This window comes from Sardina pilchardus, chromosome 21 (genome assembly GCF_963854185.1).
Source record: "Sardina pilchardus chromosome 21, fSarPil1.1, whole genome shotgun sequence".
NCBI lineage: Eukaryota > Metazoa > Chordata > Actinopteri > Clupeiformes > Clupeidae > Sardina > Sardina pilchardus.
In genome coordinates, this window is record NC_085014.1 from 26,049,423 (window position 1) to 26,068,807 (window position 19,385).

Sequence of the window (19,385 nt, forward strand, 5' to 3'; positions counted from 1 at the left end):
TTGGACAAATATTTATTTTGTTGCCAAAGTGCTTCACATAGCAAGATCTACGTGATATGGCCACAGATCATAACTTGATATGAGGTATCGTTAACAAATAGTTATGTTGTAACATAGGTTATGATTTTAAGAGTTGTCCATTTTTATAACAACTCAAACATTTATTTTCTTAATTAATTTTATGATCAACAGTAGTGGTTTTGGACAACAAGTCTGAGATATCTCATACAAAAATCATTCCCTCATTCAAGTGTATATGGCTTCCTTCACAATGTTAAAGTAACATGCAGCTTATTAGCCTTCCACTCCACAGTTAGGTGAAAGGATGCACACCTATAGTTAAAAGGGAGCTTTAATGCTAACTAGTGTAACCCACTTCCTAAGCTCATTTCTCAAAAACTTGGTGTGTGCCTTTAAGAGATAGTTCTGGTGATGATGTAAGATGTTTGAATGTACAGTATCTCATTTCTACTTTTGTATCTGATCTTTGATTGACCCTTTGCTTTCATTGACTTTTGCATAGCAGTTCCCACAATGAACTGTCCCTTGACGCAGAAACATGTTACCGAGCAGGTCTCCCATTGGCTTGCTGCATATGCCACACTGCAATAGAAACCATCAACAATTACTTCTTTTACAAACAAATACTGATGTAATGTTAAAGTGATGGCATTTCATTGTCATGATACCATTTTTATTCAAAGGACTCCCAGGGTTTTACTTTTCAAAGGCTGTACCTTGAAACATGAGGGGTGGCAAGATGTGTTGAGGTCCTCAATGGTGAGAACGACATCTGTGTCCACAGGCTCTCTGCAGTATGTGCAAGTAGTCTTTTCACTGAGGAGAAAAGTGAAAAATAATTGTTGTTACCCTTTTGGAACTCAGCTCAAAAGCGTCTTGAGCAGTTGGGAAATTATATTCCTGACAGCTGGATTAGAAAGTTGGCCTGCTGCCAATTGTAGTGTTCTTTGAGCTTCTTGTGATTGAGAGTATGTGCAGCAATTTAAACTTAAAAGGTGGCTTTATAATGAGCTGTACAACCTGCAGGTAAGCATTTTCATCTGTGTATTCCCTCGAGCATAAACATACTAGTCGACCTACACAGCCAGAAGACCTTAACGCATCCATCTGCTGAGAGGATCTGAATAGACCTGCGTTGTTAATTATTTCTCACTGTTTACCCTTTTGCACCCTTACCTGCCCACAACGTTATGCTTCAATTCATGTTTGGACAGCGCTGATGTGTTGACATACTCCTTCAACAGCACAAAGGCCCTTAAAAAAAGGGTTTGAGGACAAGATTACCTTCAGTAATTATATGTTGATCACCTGACCTGAGATTCCCCCTTCCACAATCAGTGGAATCCAGTTTTTTTTTCATTCACATACCTTTTTGAATCATTGACTGGGGATTTGCAGGTCTGCTCTAAGCCTTCTAAGGATCTGTGGGAGATATTGTAATGGAGATATAGATAAGTCAAATGTTGCAGTGATTTGAATACACAAGGACCACAGATTTCTTCCTGGTAAACATTGTACTGTCATGTCATTGCATGTTATTACATTTGTCCTCAGGCTTCATGTTCCTAACACGACAACTTAAACTTCAACATCAGAATATATCAAAACAAAGATAATAATGCTGTAATTATAATAACGCCCAAGGCTCTTTCATTATATGTTATTATTTGTATTGTAAGAGGAACCACTGTAAGGAAAAAGTACCAGAAAATGCTATGAGAAATGCACAAACTGGGGTGGGTGTCCATGGACATCTGATAACCTATTACTGTACTCTTTGTTTATTTCTTCCCAAATGAGGAATGTGCTAAGAGGGTGGTGTAATCCAGCCAATAACAATGCATGGGTAATGCTAGATTGTAATGTGAGGATCTGTGCTCCGTTCGACTCAGCTAATGAACTACAAAGACCAAACAAAGCGACCTACACGGGGAAAAAAATGTGTTAATCCCATTTGTGCTGTGACACACAGGCAAGTAACAAATCTGCATCAAATAAGGCACTATAAGCTAACCCAAACCTTGTAGGATGTTGTTATTGATTATGATGTAAACAAAGGCTTTTATCATACAGTGCAAACCAGGTAACTCACCTCTCCATGGAGATATCTTCCGTCACAATTGATTCCATTTCACAAGGCTAGTTTCTTCTATTCTTTAAAGCAGGAGACTGCTCTTGATATTAAAACAAAGTAAGGAAATGTTTTTAATAATTTACATCCTTCTCGTGCGCTCCTTTGAGAGTTTTACTACTACAATACTATTACTACCATCACACCTATCCTCCCCACACTCCTCTCAGGTGTGTCAGGGAGAGGGAGCTGCCCCCCACCCACCCCCATCATTCTTTCAGTCACAGAGGTGGAGTCTCTCTTTTATGACCACTTCGGTCTCTCTGTCAATCGGGTCCCTTTAACCTTTGCTCAGGTTTCACTGCATTCCATCATGTGAAAGTAGGCCGGGGTGGGGTACCTTGATCTTTACCACCTCTCCCAATACCTGAATGCATTTACCTTATCTATGTATGTACACACACATGCAGTAAATACATCTACACACTCACACACACACACACACACACACACACACACACACATACATACACACACAAGGAAAATGTGACAGGAAGCAGGAAGAGATGACTCGGGTCAGACCTCAACCCAGTGGGCAGTGGGCAGCACCTGGACCTGAATGTGCTACGGGAGCTGGAGCTGCGCCCCAGTGGCCCCCACAGACATGAGCTGAGGATCATGCGTCTGCTCCATCTTCGTCTCTCCTTGGGCTATTATATTGTCTGACTATATGGCGGTGGCCAGTGATGAAGAGGATGAGGACTGGGACTGTGCACATCACTATCCTCTTAAGATGCTGCTCATGGTTAAAAATTCATATGCAATGCGCAGACATACGCAGCATGAAATTCTACTGTAATTGCCAGTAGAAGCAAAGAAAAGAGTTCTTAGTGACCAATTCCACTCTGTGCCTGACCTAGATCCAGGAATGCACAACTAGATTGGGTCACTAAAAACATCATGGGCATGAATAATACAGGTATGCAGTGAGGCAGAGATGAATGCTTTGTGCAGGGAAGCATTTGAGGTCGATTGAAGGTTCCTCTTCTTTCATCGACACACATACGCACGCACAGGGTTAACATCAAACAGGAATAGGAGAGTACTTCTGTCCAGCAACCTTCTTTGATCTCTATCCACCTCATATCTTAGCACGATACGTCCTGGGTTTTAGTGTCGGAGGGCTAGAAAAATCTGTCAGCACCAACTTTTGAGAGGAACAGGCAGAAGGTTGAATAAAGGAAAAGAGCCACTGAGGTCACAGAAGAGACTGTCTGTCTGTGGAGGAGCAAGATTGTCTCCTGGTCGGCTTGTCTGCGCTGACAATACCTTGAGTCGGTCCGTGTCAGTGAAGGTGATATTATCTGCTGGAGTCATCATAGCGCTGGTTGGCACACTGTCCTAGAGATGTGAGAGGAAGATTAATGAGAAGCATAAGTGTCTCCATTCAAAACAACATGACATCCATTGTTTGAAGAGCTTATCTGAAGAGCTTTATGTCATAGACAGATTGACTGTGGAAATGCCATTCATAAAATAGGTTTTAAAAAAATACAAATGTATGGTTGTTTGATTTGTTTATTATATATTTTTTACAAATCTATAACTGGAAAATAAATGTTTTATGTGATGAGGAAATACATTTGATTAAAAAAAACACCTTTCATGTCACCCAAGGTCACCACACAAATGTAATTCAAATGTATAAAACATTACAGTCACATTTACAACCATATAATAAAACCATAGCCTATGAGATTTTCAGATTATTGGAAAGACTGCAATGGATTCACAGTGCCTGATTTAATGGGGGGAAAGTGAATCCCAGAGCTTGGGGGCAGTGTGACTACTGTCCCATGGTGCTGAGGCTCATGTTTTGAGTAGACCTGCTGAGGAGGATCGCAGTGACCGGGGAGGGGTGCAATTCTCCAGCAGGTCAGTGAAGTGGGAGCATGATTCTGTAGGGCCTTATGTGAGCAGCAAATGATTTTAAATTGGATTCTGTATGCAAAAGGAAGTCAGTTGGATGAGCACAGGGGTTATCTGGCTTTTGGATTTGGAACGTGTGATCCTTGCTGCAGAGTTTTGAATTCATTTGAGCTGGTGGAGCTTATTTTGGATGCCAGACAAGATGGAGTTGAAGTAAGCGTAGGACGTAACACTGAGCAGGACTTCATCTCTGTTGGACTGAGGACTTGGTGTAGTCTTGCAATGTTCCATATAGGTGCAACAAACACTGTTGATGTGTGCATTGAAGGAGCGTACTAATGTACTGTTATGTCTATATTCTGATCTTGTTCTTTCCGCTTCCCAGTTTTCACACAATGTAATTTTATTGATAACATGAAATGTTATATGAGCTCAAGTTCAACTTACGGAGACAACAGTGTGTCCTACCTTGCAGGCTCCACTACCTGTCACAGGAAGTGACCCATGCCATGCCCATGAGCATCTGCACTGACTCCCCTCTGTGCCGGGGGAAATGCATGACTCAATGCAGATTTCACATTTGCATGTTAAAAGCTCTGTCTTTAAAGTTTAATTGTTTCCGTGCATGTTTCTGAGTTATGTGCAGGTTTTGCAAGCATTGTGCATATTTGTCTTTTTATCTATCTATCTATCCATCCATCCATCCATCCATCCATCCATCCATCCATCCATCCATCCATCCCTCTATCAAGCTAACCAAACAGGATTTGACTGTACAGGCTTTCAGTCAGTGACTGAACTTTTTTTGGAACTTCACCTAGCTGGAAGCAAGCCCAAATTTCCGTCAGGCTAACTATCTTCAAAAAAAAATCCTCCAATAAGACAACAGAGTCACACTTTTGGGAAGCAAAAGTGTGACTTTGGAATAAGATATCTTCAAAAAAAAATCCTCCGATAAGACAACAGAGTCACACTTTTGGGAAGCAAAAGTGTGACTTTGGAATAAGATATCGAAGTAAGATTCCAGTAAACTTCAAATGTGATGCAAAATGTACACTGGCTTTGAGATTTTATATGTGCTTTTGTTTGCGTGGCGTTGCTGCTGTGACAACTACATTTCTTTCAGGATGAATAAAGTATACCTACTTCTTTCCTATCTTATCTTCTGATGATTGCAATAACGGCATAACTGAAATCAAAATGTTATGCCAGAGCTGAGTTAGTGTTGGTTTACGACTCATCTCAGTTATCATTGCCTGTTTTTACTGTCTGTGATGCTTGAACACCCTTATAGATAGGCCTATGCAATGCTTCCAACACTCATTGGTTATATTATGACAGTGGCTATGGTTCACTGACTATTTATTCAGTCATTTGCATTTGTCACTAAAATCCCTTCTGTTTCACGCCGTCAAACATATTTCAGGTTTCAACTCGGTTTTTTTTCTTCAATTGCTTACACACTAAGTCTTTACTTGTCACATGCACAATTTGAAACATGTCACTCGAACTCCATAACCCCCATCATATACAAAACCATACACTAATTATCAGCCTTTGACTTAGTTGTCAATTTCATAAAACACTTTTTTCAAAAACAGCACACGCTCTATAATTCAACATAATTCCGAAACTCCATGCCTATATGAAGTGGTCTTTGTATTTTGCGTCAGTTTTTGTTACGTAATCTCTCTTTTTTCCCTATTGGCCACAAGAGCACATTATTTGGAAAATCTATTTTTGGTTTCAGTATTTCAATTTCTCTCTGTAGATGCACTCTTGTGGAAATATAGGCCTACAGCCCACGAAAGACAGAAGAACAAGTTTTGAGCACACAAAAGTTTAGAGATTTGAGATTTCAGGAATGTTGCATATTGTGTGAGCAATGGTGGGTTTTGAAAAATAGACAAAGAACTTTAAAAATGTGTGTGTAAACAACAAGTTGTAGGCCTAAAATGAGTGAGTCTTAACTGTATTCAGTCTCTTATACCACAAGGCTAAAAGTTGGGAACATGACAAACAAGAAGAGCAACCGTAGCATTTTGTTAAAGTCAGAGGAAGGGGAGATGTGAACAAACACAAGGTGCCTCTCAACCAATATTTCTTTGTAATTGTATTGTTCAATTCCATTCATTAAAACCACGTAGATCTTTTACAATAAGGTGCCTTCACATATTGAAACTGAACTACAGTAATGGACCTATAGTGCCCTCAAGTGGAAAGTTTATAGAGCAGCATAGTCAACAAACTCTGTCACGTTACATGACCTCACTGACCACTGATCTCATTATGAATCCCATCATGCCATTCAACTTAACATGATGCAATCTCAACTTTTAGCCCTCAAATAAATAAATATAACAACTTTAAAGGAGACAGCAAGATTCTATAAAGTGTTAGTGAGCTGTGAAAGATGATAATTAGTTTTCCAGGGACATGTTGCAGATAACGCCTCTTTTTGCAAGATATAGGTCTGTGAACAACTTTGATCAGCTCAGTTCCATATCTTCCTTGCATAAAACTGATCCATGTAGACTATTCAGGAGTAAGCCAATCTCATGAACGGTTTATTTGAGTTGAGCCTTTCTCCCTGAAAGACACTATAGAGTGGCTGAGGTCCAATAAACCAGAGGACGCAGGTTTTCACAACACCAATGTTCAGCTGTGTTTTTCTCTTCTTACACCTCTGAAATGTTATCGCTTGTTTTGGTTTATTTACATTCACTACAACTATTGTCTATTTCTTTTGTTGTTGCTTAATTGTTGTTAATCTTGACATAGCTAAAAATGAGGACTATATCCTCAATGAACTTCCAGTGAATTAATTATGAATTAATGAATTAATTAATGAGTAAGTGAATGGATGGATGGATGAATGAATGAATGAATGAAAAGAATACCCATTAGAAATAAGAGATACTAAACTGTGTTTTATCAGAGTTGGCCTGTAAAAGTGTCTACTTTTGTAGTGAATATGTGTGAGATTTAGAGAAACATTTCAGGGAATGTCATTTATAATTATTCATCATTTAGGCTGACAAAGACGTTATATGAACAAATCTTTCAGAGCGGCCTGTACTCCCATAATGTTATATTCAGAATGTAATTTACTGAAACGATACAAGTGAAAGAAACAGATGTTTGTAGCTCATCTTTTTGCAGGCCCTATATCCTCAAAGGAATTATGTCTGCCTTAAAGGAGAGCGGCCAATGGAACGATTAAGGCAAGTCATTTTAAACAAATCAAGCAGCATCAGTTCAGGCAGTCAGGAAATCCTGGAGACTGATTACACAGTTTCCCACACGTGGCCACAGTGCGTATGAGGTCACAGGGACTAAATGTTCATCAATACAGATTAAGACTGAGACATTTTCTTTTACTCGCACAAACCTCAGCGCCACCTCCTTATCTGATAACCAATCACAGCTCCTCATTACACAGCACTTTGCAGCCTCCCCCAGAGACATGAGGAGGAATGTGGCCGCAGAGAGACTGAGTGGGAAGAGTCCTGTTAGTCCATTCCAAAGGGGATGTCAAATGATTTAAATGATGCGCTCTCCACCAACCCTCTTTACTCTGCTATACTTGCAGGTGTAATTGGATTGGGACAGGCTGCTGTTAAATTCATTTTCTGGAAACTTGAAACCGTTTTTAAGGGTTGCGAGTATAAGGTCTTTAGTTGCAGGAGCTGTTAGATTAGTGTACTGTATTACTGTATATTTTTTCAGTTCAATTTATAAGACAGTTTGAATACCCAGAGCAAAAAGTAAACTTCACAACATTGTTAATCTCATCAGTTTTCAGTTTCATTTTTTAGTCTTAAAATGTTCCTTTTTCCCTTGCATACCCAAAGCTCAGCAGGGTATATACATTTATGCATAGCTGAAATACAAATAGAGTCCAGAGACATTTAAGGCATAGCCAGAGAAGATTATCATGGTAAGTGCAAGTCACGTGTGTTTTTGGGTTGTAAGTGGTGTTAGGAGAGCTCTTGGAAGAGCTGGGTCTTCAAGAGTTTTTTGAAGATATATGGGGATGCCCCTGCTCTGCAATATTGGGATTCAGCTTTAAATAGCGACCTGTGTCAGGGTCTGCAGTGTCTCCCAACCTTTTTTCCTTGAAAGCCCCCTTGCCTGTGTCTACAAGCCAGGGCCCCCTACCCGAACTCCTACCCGCATACACACACAAGGCATTGTTTTATTCAACAATCAGGGTCCGGGAATTAATTACCGATAGGCTACCTGGCCTAGCCCGCCCCAACTTGAAAGTTGCTTACACAAGTTCAGAGCTAGGTCAGAGGTAATAAATAGCTGCATGAATTTAAATGTGGAACAAAAATATGTTTAATTTGGATTATAGGCCTACAGAGTTTTGATTATCCAATTGAGATTATCAATTAATGTGTGGACCCCCTATAATCTCTGGCGGTCAGTGGGGTCCCCAGACCCCAGGTTGGGAACTGGTCTAGTCAGAGACACTTATGATCGGACTTTGGTCTAGGCCTAGTGGACCTCCAACTTTCATCCTACACCATCCTGTCAGCGTGAGGTGTCTATCCAGGTTGTTTGTATCCTAACCCAAAAAACTTTTTGTTCCAAGCCCACTAACAGCCTCCATCTGAAATATTTAGTAGTCTAAGCACAGTAGGCCCATTGTATGGAAATACAGTAGGCCTAACCTACGTGTTTGATGATTGTAGGCTGAGTTTTTTTCTTTCTTTCTTTCTTTCTTTCTTTACTATCCACTTCTTTGGATGTGATATTCTTTCATGAATAGGCCTATATTATTTTTCTCTTTTTTTCCCCTTCACGTTGTAGGAGGTGTAGGTTTAATGTTCCAGGATGTCTGACAGTACAATAATGGGAGTGTTGCTGGCAAAGTTGAATCCTTGAATGTTTAGTGACACACTTTAATGCCTCCTCACGCCCCCCACAGGCTAGAGTAGATCCAACTCATATCCTCCGCCATTACCAGTGTTTGATGTAGACCTCCACATATAAGGATGTGGTCGTTTTTTGCACGGGATCCCGTGAAAGATTTTAATTATGAGATTTTACCGGAGACCCAAGAGGTCTCGGGAATATGGACTCTACACCGAGGCAAACGAAAGGTAAGAATACCTCCATAATAGATTGGGCGACAAGTCATGCAAGCTGAAATCCAGGCCATATTAGCTAGCTAGCTAGCTAGCAAGTCCTCGGACTGTATTTTAGCTAGCAAGTAGCCTAGCCTATCCATGATCATCACTGATCAAACAGTACACAAACGCGTTGGGATATATGTCTGTCTTCGTATGTTGTAGATGTAACCTAAGCATACAAGCGCATTCAACTCTTTTTAGCTCATCACATCTCGAAAACATATAACTAACTGACTGGTTGGTTGATGTTAACAATCAAGCTAACAAGCAAACAGACTGGAGAAGCCACGTACTGCTACCGCCACGTCAATCTCCTGATCAACAACACTAGCTAGCTAATGTTAACGTTACCTTTGGAGGTATCTGACAAACTAGCTTGCATGCCACAGACTGACAGTAAAATGAATACGTTTTGTCACGTCATGTCAACCCAACACAAGCACAAGTAGAGTTGAATGTACACTATGTGACATTAATCACAATGTCTGAATATGTGTAACATTGAATATTTGCAAACAGGTTATCTGACTGACCGCTAGCCTCTCTGTTCAGACTATGATTGTATGGTAACATTAGCTTGTTGTTGGCATGTGACATACCATAATTTAAGATACATTTGAAGATAATGTAGTGTTTACAAGTATCTGTCACACAATTTTATGCAGACGACTGGCGAGCCGGTGTCAGTCTTCGTTTACGAGGTGTCCCAGGGAACTGAGGCCCAGACCCAGCTGGCCAAAGCAGCGTTCAAGCGCATGAAGACGCTGAGACATCCGAACATCTTGGCCTATGTGGATGGACTGGAGGTATGTTTGAGTCCTGTGTCTCCGTAAACAAAGGAGCCTTATCCGAGGGGATATTCGATAGACATTTGATGGTGTGATTTGATTTCAGGTAACACTTGACAGTGCGAGTTTGTTAAGGCTAGTGCGAAAGACAGGCATTTGTTAGTTGGCCCAGTAGCCCTGGTGTGTTGCAGATGTTTCTGAAATATGATCATACACGTTTTACTAATTTAATTGTAAGTAATTTCATTTTAAGTCATTCCATTTATGTACACACCTAATGTTTGAAGTAGCCTAGTAGTTTTGCTCCATCGCAATCAACTTGCCTTTGTATTTCCACCCTCAATGCAATATCTTGTGCAGTCTGAGGTGAGTGCCAAAGAGATCTGAACAGGTACACCTTTGTATAACCCTGTGACCCTGTCCCAGTCTTGTAGAACTATAGATAGAAGACTCTTCCAATATCAGACCATGTTGTTCGTCAACTCAGTTATGAAAACAAAGTTGTTGATGTCACTCGGGTTTGTTTGCATTTTGTTTGTCCTCTAGACAGAGAAAAGCTTGTACCTGGTTACAGAGCCAGTGACTCCTCTCTCAACCCATCTGAAAGCGCGGCCTGATATGGGTGGTTCTGGGGAGCTGGAGGTGTCTTGGGGTCTTCACCAAATTGTGGTAAGGGATTGTTGATTTTAGATCAGTTCAGGATTCCTAATATCCAAACCAAAGTCAGCAACCACTTTTGATCACTACAATGTACCCACCCTTTTTGCTAAAACTACAATTTGTAAGATATCATGCCTTAGCTTTTGTGTGTGAATTATTATCTTCCCTTCATCTAACAGAAAGCTCTGAGTTTCGTGGTGAATGACTGCCATCTGCTTCATAACAACGTGGGCATTTGGACGGTGTTTGTGGACCGAGCCGGCGAATGGAAATTGGGAGGGCTGGACTACATGACCTCTCAGCAGGGGGACACCTCAGGCCTACTCCCGCCCAGGACCATACACCCTGACCTGGAGAAGTATGACCCACCTGAGACCCCCAACAGTGGTGGAGAGAAATGGTGCGTAGCAGGGCACAATTGCATGGGGGAGTGGGAGGAGGCAAAGTTTCTGGGTTAATGTAGTGGGGATATAAAACAAGTTATGGTAGCAATTGTTTAATTTTAGATTAGATTTCTCCCTTTGAAATAAGTTGTCATTCTTGAATTACTTCTCATAATTATATTACTATCTTTTACTACTAGTCTTTTAATTGTTTGGTTAGATATTTTCATCCAGCTATCTCTCATACAGTACTCTCTCCCTCTCTTTCTCTCTTTCTCCCTCTTTCTCCCCCTTACTCTCCTCAGGGCTGGGGATGTGTGGCGACTGGGTTGCCTTATATGGGAAGTGTTCAATGGTCCAATGGCTCGGGCATCTTCCCTACGGTCACTGGGAAAGGTACACCATCCTGGAGCACGGGGCACCATTGCTCAAAATGCTATTTGTAATGGCAGACATATTAAATATCCTATCTTTCATGTTTTATTTTATTACTGTACAATGCCAGGTCTATTTTAGATGTGGTGACTCATTTTAATGGTTGATGAATCACTAATGATCTAAACTGATGCATGCTTGTATCTGCGTATAGCCTTTGGCCAGAAACAAAAATAACAGATCTGTTATTTGGCATTTATTTGCGCACCAAATAACAACAGTTCTCCTTTTTATCAATTCTCTAGGTCCCTAAGTCCTTGGTTTCACATTACTGTGAGCTAGTTGGAGCAAACCCCAAGTCCCGACCAAACCCGGCAAACTTCCTCCAGAACTGCCGCACATCTGGTGGTTTCCTCAGCAACAGCTTTGTGGAGAGCAATCTGTTTTTGGAGGAAATTCAGGTGACTGCACTCCTCTGCTAAAGAACATCTCATTGATATGTCTCACATATATCATGCAAAATGTGTCATAGGATGCACATATGAATATATTCGGTATACAATATTTATTGAATGTGTGTGTGTGTGTGTGTGTGTGTGTGTGTGTGTGTGTGTGTGTTGTGTGTGTTGTGTGTGTTGTGTGTGTGTTGTGTGTGTGTTGTGTGTGTGTGTTGTGTGTGTATTCGTCCAGATAAAAGAGCAAGCAGAGAAACAGCAGTTCTTCCAGGACCTGAGTGAGAATCTGGACTCATTCCCTGAGGATTTTTGTAAACACAAAGTGCTCCCTCAGCTTCTAACGGCCTTTGAGTTTGGCAATGCCGGCGCTGTGGTCCTCACGCCTCTCTTCAAGGTATGTGATCTAGATCTTTCCATTGACCGTAATACACTTAATTGTGTTTCGTGCATCTTCAACATGGGCCCTGTGTTTCCCAGGTGGGGAAGTACCTGTCGACAGAAGAGTACCAACAGAAGATCATTCCAGTCATAGTAAAGATGTTCTCCTCTACGGACAGAGCCATGAGAATACGGTTACTTCAGCAGGTGAGGAGGCTTATGGATACCCATCTGGGTTTACTCTGTAGGTGGTGAAACATGAAGCTTTTTGAAGAATTGCTCAAAAAGCTTAAACTGTTTACCATGTTGTAAGTCGCTTCAGTTAAAAGGTGTCAGCAAATGTACTGAATGTAATGAAGCTGCCCTTTAAGCAATGTTGCTGAGCAACTACATAACCGGTTGTATGTGTTCTGATGAGATGCACGTAATAATTTGACTAACAACAAAGCCTGTACAACAATATTCAGGTACTTTGCCCAGCAACATAACCCAAAAAGTGTATGTATGTATGTATGTATATGTGTAATCAGCCTGAATTGTGTCTGATGGCGACCTCAGGAAATGTCTTCATACAAGAGAGAATTTCCTCTTCCTTTTGTCAGATGGAGCAATTTATTCAGTATCTGAATGAGGCTGCAGTCAACTCTCAGATCTTCCCTCACGTCGTGCACGGTTTCACTGACACCAACCCAGCCATCAGGGAGCAGACGGTCAAGGTAAAGGCAGTACATTCCAGATGCTTAAAAAAAGATGATCAGTAGTCATTTAGGTGCCTAGATTTAGCACTTAACTGCCACTCTGTCACAAACATAGCTACAACCCCCCAACTTGACTCTCATCTCTCTATCTGTCTTCCCTCCCTGTAGTCTATGCTCCTTCTGGCCCCCAAGTTAAATGAGACAAACCTGAACCAGGAGCTGATGCGCCACTTTGCCAGGCTGCAGGCTCGTGATGACCAGGGCCCGATCCGATGCAACACCACTGTCTGCCTGGGCAAGATCGCCCCCTACCTCAACTCAGGAGTAAGACGCCTTGATCGGCACTGTCCCCCCTTCCCTCTTATCGCTGGAAAATAAATAACAGAAATCTTTTATTTTGGTATCATTTTGGTTGATTCAGATAATTTCATGATTCCACTGCGTGTGTGTGTGTTGGCAGTCAATGTTTTAGCTAATTTTGGGTCTGTTTTGTAAAGAGGGTTATTTGTCTCACTCTTACCCAGACGCGTCAGCGTGTTCTGATCTCGGCCTTCTGTCGGGCCACTAAAGACCCTTTCCCAGCGTCCCGCGCTGCAGGGGTCCTCGGCTTTGCCGCCACACACAACTACTTCAGTATGGTGGAGAGCGCCGGCCGGATCCTCCCCACGCTCTGCACGCTCACCGTCGACCCAGACAAGAACGTCCGAGACCAGGTACACACTCCTGAGAGTTTCTTTTGTGCTTGACTGAGGGAAAACAAGCTTATGTGCGGTCTACGCCAGAGTTATCTCCAGCTATAAGCTAACTGGTACAACCCACTTCCAGTGAGTTATGATAAGCTAGGCCAGTCAGTGTCAGACTGGGTTATTGCACGTACAGAGAAGAGAACGTTGTATATATCTCTTATCTCACTCTGGCGTAGACCGCAAATAACACATTTTTTTTTTTTTTTTTTTAAATTGGCGAGGTCAGGGAGATCAGTGCCAGTGTCTCCATAATTTTGGAGTCAGAATGTAGTGGTAAAATGCACCATTATATGTGAAATGTAATGAAATGAATACCATTATTGATGTGTCTTGTCTTTTGATAACTCAAAACAATGTAGCCATTTCAGACTGCAATGTAAAGCAGAACGGTGGCATCATCATCACAGTGCGTTGACTCTTCCTTTCAGGCATTCAAAGCCATTAAGAGTTTCCTCACCAAGCTGGAGACTGTATCAGAGGACCCATCCAAGCTGGAAGAATTAGGTACTCTGAATGGCTTTTGATGGGCTTGCTAATGAATGCCATATTGTGTTGTTTACTTTATAAAAGTCTTTGTCAATCTTGGTCCCTGAATGTTTCCCTGATCTGCATATCTGGCTCAACTAGTCTAAGAGTCTCTATAGTCATTTAGCTGATGCATATCTGGCTAAACTAGTCTGAGACTCGATAGTCATTTAGCTGATGCTTGTATCCAAAGCGACTTGCAAAAGAGGGAACAATCAAGGAACAGTGTGACAAGGACATGTTAATGCAGCAATAAGCGCTATAGAATCAAGCTGCTGTTCAAGAGAAGAGGGATAGTTTAGTGGTAGTTGCTAGATTCAGCATGTCCAGTTGTTGGTAGTGCTAGAAGAGGAGGAGTTGGGTCTCCAGGAGGTTTTTGAAGATATAGAGGGGACAACGTTGGGTGATGAGCAGACTTCAGCTCCCTAGCTTAGAGCATTTAATTATACTGATTTCAACCAAGTGCTGATCTAGGATCAGAACAGAAACCGTCTACCTTATGATGACTTATTAGATGAGCTGTTTTTCACAGTTTAATTGAAATTGATGAGTGGGATGAGTGACTACAGGCTGTGTTTGGGGGATGTGAGGTATTAATCTGGTCTGTGCCCGTGTGTTCCAACAGAGAAGGACGTCTTGGCTACGAGTCCCGGGACCGCGGGGTCTGCTGCCTCTTGGACAGGCTGGGCGGTGGGCGGAGTCTCCTCCCTCACTTCCAAACTCATCCGGAACGCGCCGGCTGGTGCTGAAGGCACGGCTAAGGAGAACGCTCCCGCCGCCACCGCCAACGCAGAGACCGCCGTCCCAGACGGGGCCAGCAAAGGTGAGTGGACGAGAGATGCTCACCTGCTTTTTTCGTTTTTATTCACATGGCTGTCCAGGGAAGCTTTTTGTTTCTCTTCCCGTTTACTGTCTTTCTTAGTCTATTTTTCTTGAGTCGTCTGAATGATCTCTCGTTTCCTGTCAGGCAACGCCGAACCAAAGGTGCCCAGGAATCCTACCTCCACACCCCCCGCCAGTGAGCCTCAGGCCTCACACGTGTCAGAGGAGCCGGACGAGCCAATCGCAGATCGCTGGGAGGACGAGGACTGGGGCAGTCTGGAGGTGAGACACTTCAACAGAGGCCTAACAACAGAGGCTGAACGAAGTACAACGTTCCCAGCGCTCAGCGCCCTCAGCAGAAACAAGCCCTGGGCGGATAGAGGTTTTTTCCGAACCGCTCAAGGCGCTTCAAGTTGAAATCTGTTCAACTTTGAGAACAGCGCTGGGCTCGTCAATGTCGCCTCTTTCTTCCTAGCCATTAAAATCGAGGAAGGGGCGGGACAGAGTGTTACTTACAAAACCTAGAGGGGTGACCTACTCTAATTCCATATGACCTCCTTTTGTCTGTTAACGTCATGTTTTGGTGAGCTGAGTCCTGACCAATTGCTGTCATTTCAGTTAGCTAGTTAGTTAGCATTAAACAGTGTTCCAAAAAGGAAGTGCTGACAAATGATTTAGCAACCTAGCAACAATAAAAAGAAGGAAGCTCTCTGAATATGCGGTTGAGGGTACTGTCAGCTCAAAAACATGTTTGGTGGACAAAGGTCAGAGAAGCAGGTGGAGGGTGCTGTCCTCACCTCTGTCCGTCATCCCTCACAACAGGACACTGAGAAGGCCCAGACAGACCCTGAGGACTGGACCTCCGGCTGGTCAACGGTGTCATCAGGCAAGAAGAAGACCAATGAGAGAACTGTAAGTGGATGCTAATGATAAGAGTATCTGTATGATATCTTCTTTAGGTTCATCTTTAGGAATTTACTTATGATCATCTGCATAGGAATGTGCCCTTCAGAACTGATTCAGACTGCCTTTTGAGTATCCTGCTAACATACTGCTAGTGCTATACTAACTATTTATAGTATGATTAAATGTATTCAGAGGCCTTTGTCTTTTTTATATTAGCACTGAATGCAGTCTTGTTTCCTGTGCCTTAGCATTGAATGCAGCCTTGTTCTCCTTCAGTCATTCTGCATCTTACTGGGTTACTGCAGCTCATGACTGACTCGTGTCCCTGTCACTCACAGCTGGGCGGGGCTTCCTCGGTGAAGAAGCAGAGCTCGGACTGGAGCAGCTCGGGCTGGGACGCCGACGACAGCTGGTCCAACGACAAGGAGCCGGACAGCCAGGACCAGGCGTCGCCGGCCGAGGAGGGCTGGGGCAACGACTGGGAGGAGGACGGCGGCCTGGGCGACAGCTTCATCCCCACGCCCAGGGAAGGCTCCTCCGCCCCGGCGCCCGGCGCCCCCAAGAGCGAGGCCGGGGGGGCAGAGGGCCTGCGGCTGGCCAGCGAGTACAACTGGGAGAGCGCCGGGGGGAAAGGAGAGACGCAGAACGACCTGTTCAACAGCGTGTCACAGAGGGCGGCGCCAGCGGTGAGGAAGCAGGGAGGAGCTTAAAGGAGGGATGAGAGATGTGGCCTTTGAAGGAGATGTGTAGAGTTTGGTCAGCTCCAGTTGCACATGGTGCTCGTCCATCGATTTGTGTTTAGTGCAGCCAGCGGCTGGCACACGTGGTACAGTGTGGCATTACAAGAGCTGAAGGTTCCACCACATGATACACATAGATTGCCCTTTTAAAATGGTTCATTGTTAAATTATAAGTTAAGAGGATAAAAAGTGAGGCCCTTTGTTATTCTTGTCCCCATACCCCTTGTTTATCGAACCGTGTGTGTGTGTGTGTGTGTGTGTGTGTTTGAACACAGAAGGCAGAAGAGGGCTGGGGAGCAGACACAGCAGGAGACTGGGGAGCCGAGGAGAATTGGGAGTCCTTGGATGGAGATCAAGGTCAGTGTTGGATCAGATGATCAGACAGGATGTCACCAAAGACCAGTTCACACTGATTGGACTAAAAGTTGTGTTCAGATTGGAAATGTAAACTTCCAAGTCAAAGTTCTATGAAAGGAAACGCCTAGTTCCTTTGGTTAGTGTGAACTGGGCTTAGAAATTGTATTCTGTTATGAATGGTTGTCCTGAATATAAATGTTTCTTGTCATACCATACTGATGTAACTCTCAAATAATAGTGAAAACAAAACTCCTGTTAATGTTTTGTTACACATTATTATACATTTGCAGTCTGTCAAGAAAACCAGAAATGCTGTCTTTACAAGCAACATATTATGTCACCTGTAGGGAATCCATTTAAAAACATTACAGAGTGAGGCTCAGTGAGCCAGGGAGTTTTGCACAGATCTTCAGTGTCTTCCAGTACATGTGCCTGAACTTGGCTGCTGCTCACCTGCCTCTTCTGATCTTAACCTTTCAGGCCTCAGCAAGGCAGAGCTGGCCAAGAAGAAGCGCGAGGAGAGGAGGACTAAACTAGAGGCCAAACGGGCCGAACGCAAAGCGGTCAAGGGTCCTCTCAAACTGGGGGCCCGCAAACTGGACTGAGGCAGAGGAGGTGGGGTGGAGCGGTGCAGGGCGGAATGCCAAAAAGAGAAGGGAATCGGTGGAGGGAGCCTACTGCGCTGTGATCGATCTGGACTCAAAGTCATCCATTCAGGACATTGCTGGATATGGCGTTGGGCTGGAAAGAGTTTGAGTCGGAGAGTTAAAAACATTCCGTGATCCTGCAGACGACAAATTCCTGACGACAATGAGAGGAGCAAAAGCTAAGGACATGCTAGTGCTTTATTCATTCTTTTTTGCCCCTGGCCGAGGGCAAATGCCAAGGGATGCCCTTTTCCCCGGGCACTCGCTGGACTGTGACCTAAGGTGGGGGGTGACCTCCCCTCATCAACGATGACTTTTTATTTTGCATCACAGCAGTTTTGTTGTCCTGGATGTTTTTATAATAAAGCTGGTATTAGAATCCATTTGTGTGCATCTAGACACACACCTAGCCATAAAGAATCAACACATTTTTACAGCATAGATATATATAGAAATATTTATCTCCATACCATGAGTGTATATGTGGAATCTATGTTTCACATAATCCAAGTGCTTGGCTGAGCGTTGAATGTTTACCAACCAAGCTGACCATCTGGTTTTCATGTACCCTACATGCCCTTCACATAATGACTGTGTGCCACTCCCTTTGACTTCAGAGATCATGAACTGAACAATAATTCCAACATGAGACTGTAGTTAACGGAGCGGCATGAACCAGTCAAGTACTATCCTTTCTCACAGGCCGGTGTGGAACAGGCCCACCCCTCATGCATGCCTCCCCGTCATGTGCTTGACACCAGTGCAGTGGCCATCAGGTCCACATGGTTATGGTTACTATGGTAATGGTACATTGTGTGAGCCGCAGGGCTGGGCCTCCCTCCACTGCTGGTGCTTGTGGATCACTGGCTTGCAAGCACTCAGCTGTCAGGTATGCCCCAGAGACATACAGTTAGAACAGGCCAGAACCGGAGCAGTCTGGTTATGGCTCTGGTTCAGACTGTTGCCATTGACAATTGAAGGGGCGCCTGGCAGACTGTACAATTACCAGTTTTAGGTTTGTGCCTTGTTTTTATTTGGTGACAGTACTGTACTTGAAGGAGCAGGCGTTGTGTTGACTTCAATGTCAGCTGTGGTGAGAGGTCATACCCTTTTGATTCTGTGCAATATTATAACAAAGGGGGTAATCACGTGTATGATGCAAACAACTCAGAAATACAGCTGCGAATTAAATGACACCGTGTGCATGCTGTGTGTTTACTGGGAACAGGTGTGAGAACATCATTTATACAAATCACAAGTCACATGAGTACAATGGAGCTGGTAACTGGTCACAGTGACTTATTAGCTCGTCTTGTCTTATCGACACTAAAGATGGGAGATACAGTTTGTTTAGTTAAAAATATCATTATATAGAAGCTGAGAAGTATGCTTCCCCACCGAACATTATGGACCTATGGGAAGAGTTTCATGTAACAGGGAAATCTTGTTTCCCAGTAAAATAACCAACCTGAGGTACATTTGCTACCAACAAGGGAGCACTATAACAGAAGTGAAAATGGAACATCTGTTCAAAGTGGATTACATTTATTTTTTAAGATCACACGCAGCGTGAGAGCCGAATATCTCTCAGCAGAACACTCATGTTGGACACCATGCCACCGTACCACTAGAAAACATTCATACTTCATCAGTGAAATGTACTGTGTGCGCACCTGAGCTTTCTGAACTCACACTTCATGGACAGAAGGACCGATGTGAGGAGGAGCTAGCTGATTTCGATAA

General features: G+C 43.1%; 2 protein-coding genes across 3 annotated transcripts; one reads left to right on the forward strand and one right to left on the reverse strand.

The window, feature by feature from the left end:
• On the reverse strand, positions 1 to 2,303 carry znf185 (zinc finger protein 185 with LIM domain). Of its 2 annotated transcripts, XM_062525004.1 has the most exons (5): positions 2,114 to 2,303; positions 1,390 to 1,443; positions 1,198 to 1,275; positions 738 to 837; positions 1 to 603 (listed from the first exon to the last, which is right to left on the reverse strand). In XM_062525004.1, the coding sequence occupies exons 1-5, from the start codon at positions 2,149 to 2,151 to the stop codon at positions 469 to 471; spliced, it is 405 nt and encodes a 134-aa protein (XP_062380988.1). In that variant the 5' UTR covers positions 2,152 to 2,303; the 3' UTR covers positions 1 to 468. The 2 variants fall into 2 exon arrangements, 1 of the variants encoding a protein (XP_062380988.1); XR_009936776.1 differs by lacking the exons at positions 1,198 to 1,275; positions 1,390 to 1,443; positions 2,114 to 2,303 and adding an exon at positions 1,042 to 1,170.
• Positions 2,304 to 8,906: 6,603 nt separating this feature from the next.
• Positions 8,907 to 18,845, forward strand: scyl1 (SCY1-like, kinase-like 1). The gene is made up of 18 exons (XM_062525373.1): positions 8,907 to 9,132; positions 9,828 to 9,968; positions 10,497 to 10,619; positions 10,790 to 11,010; positions 11,299 to 11,389; positions 11,674 to 11,829; positions 12,059 to 12,217; positions 12,301 to 12,408; positions 12,804 to 12,917; positions 13,068 to 13,223; positions 13,424 to 13,612; positions 14,074 to 14,149; positions 14,796 to 14,993; positions 15,138 to 15,274; positions 15,815 to 15,904; positions 16,237 to 16,584; positions 16,914 to 16,995; positions 17,476 to 18,845. The coding sequence occupies exons 1-18, from the start codon at positions 9,025 to 9,027 to the stop codon at positions 17,598 to 17,600; spliced, it is 2,622 nt and encodes an 873-aa protein (XP_062381357.1). The 5' UTR covers positions 8,907 to 9,024; the 3' UTR covers positions 17,601 to 18,845.
• The last annotated feature ends 540 nt before the right edge of the window (positions 18,846 to 19,385 follow it).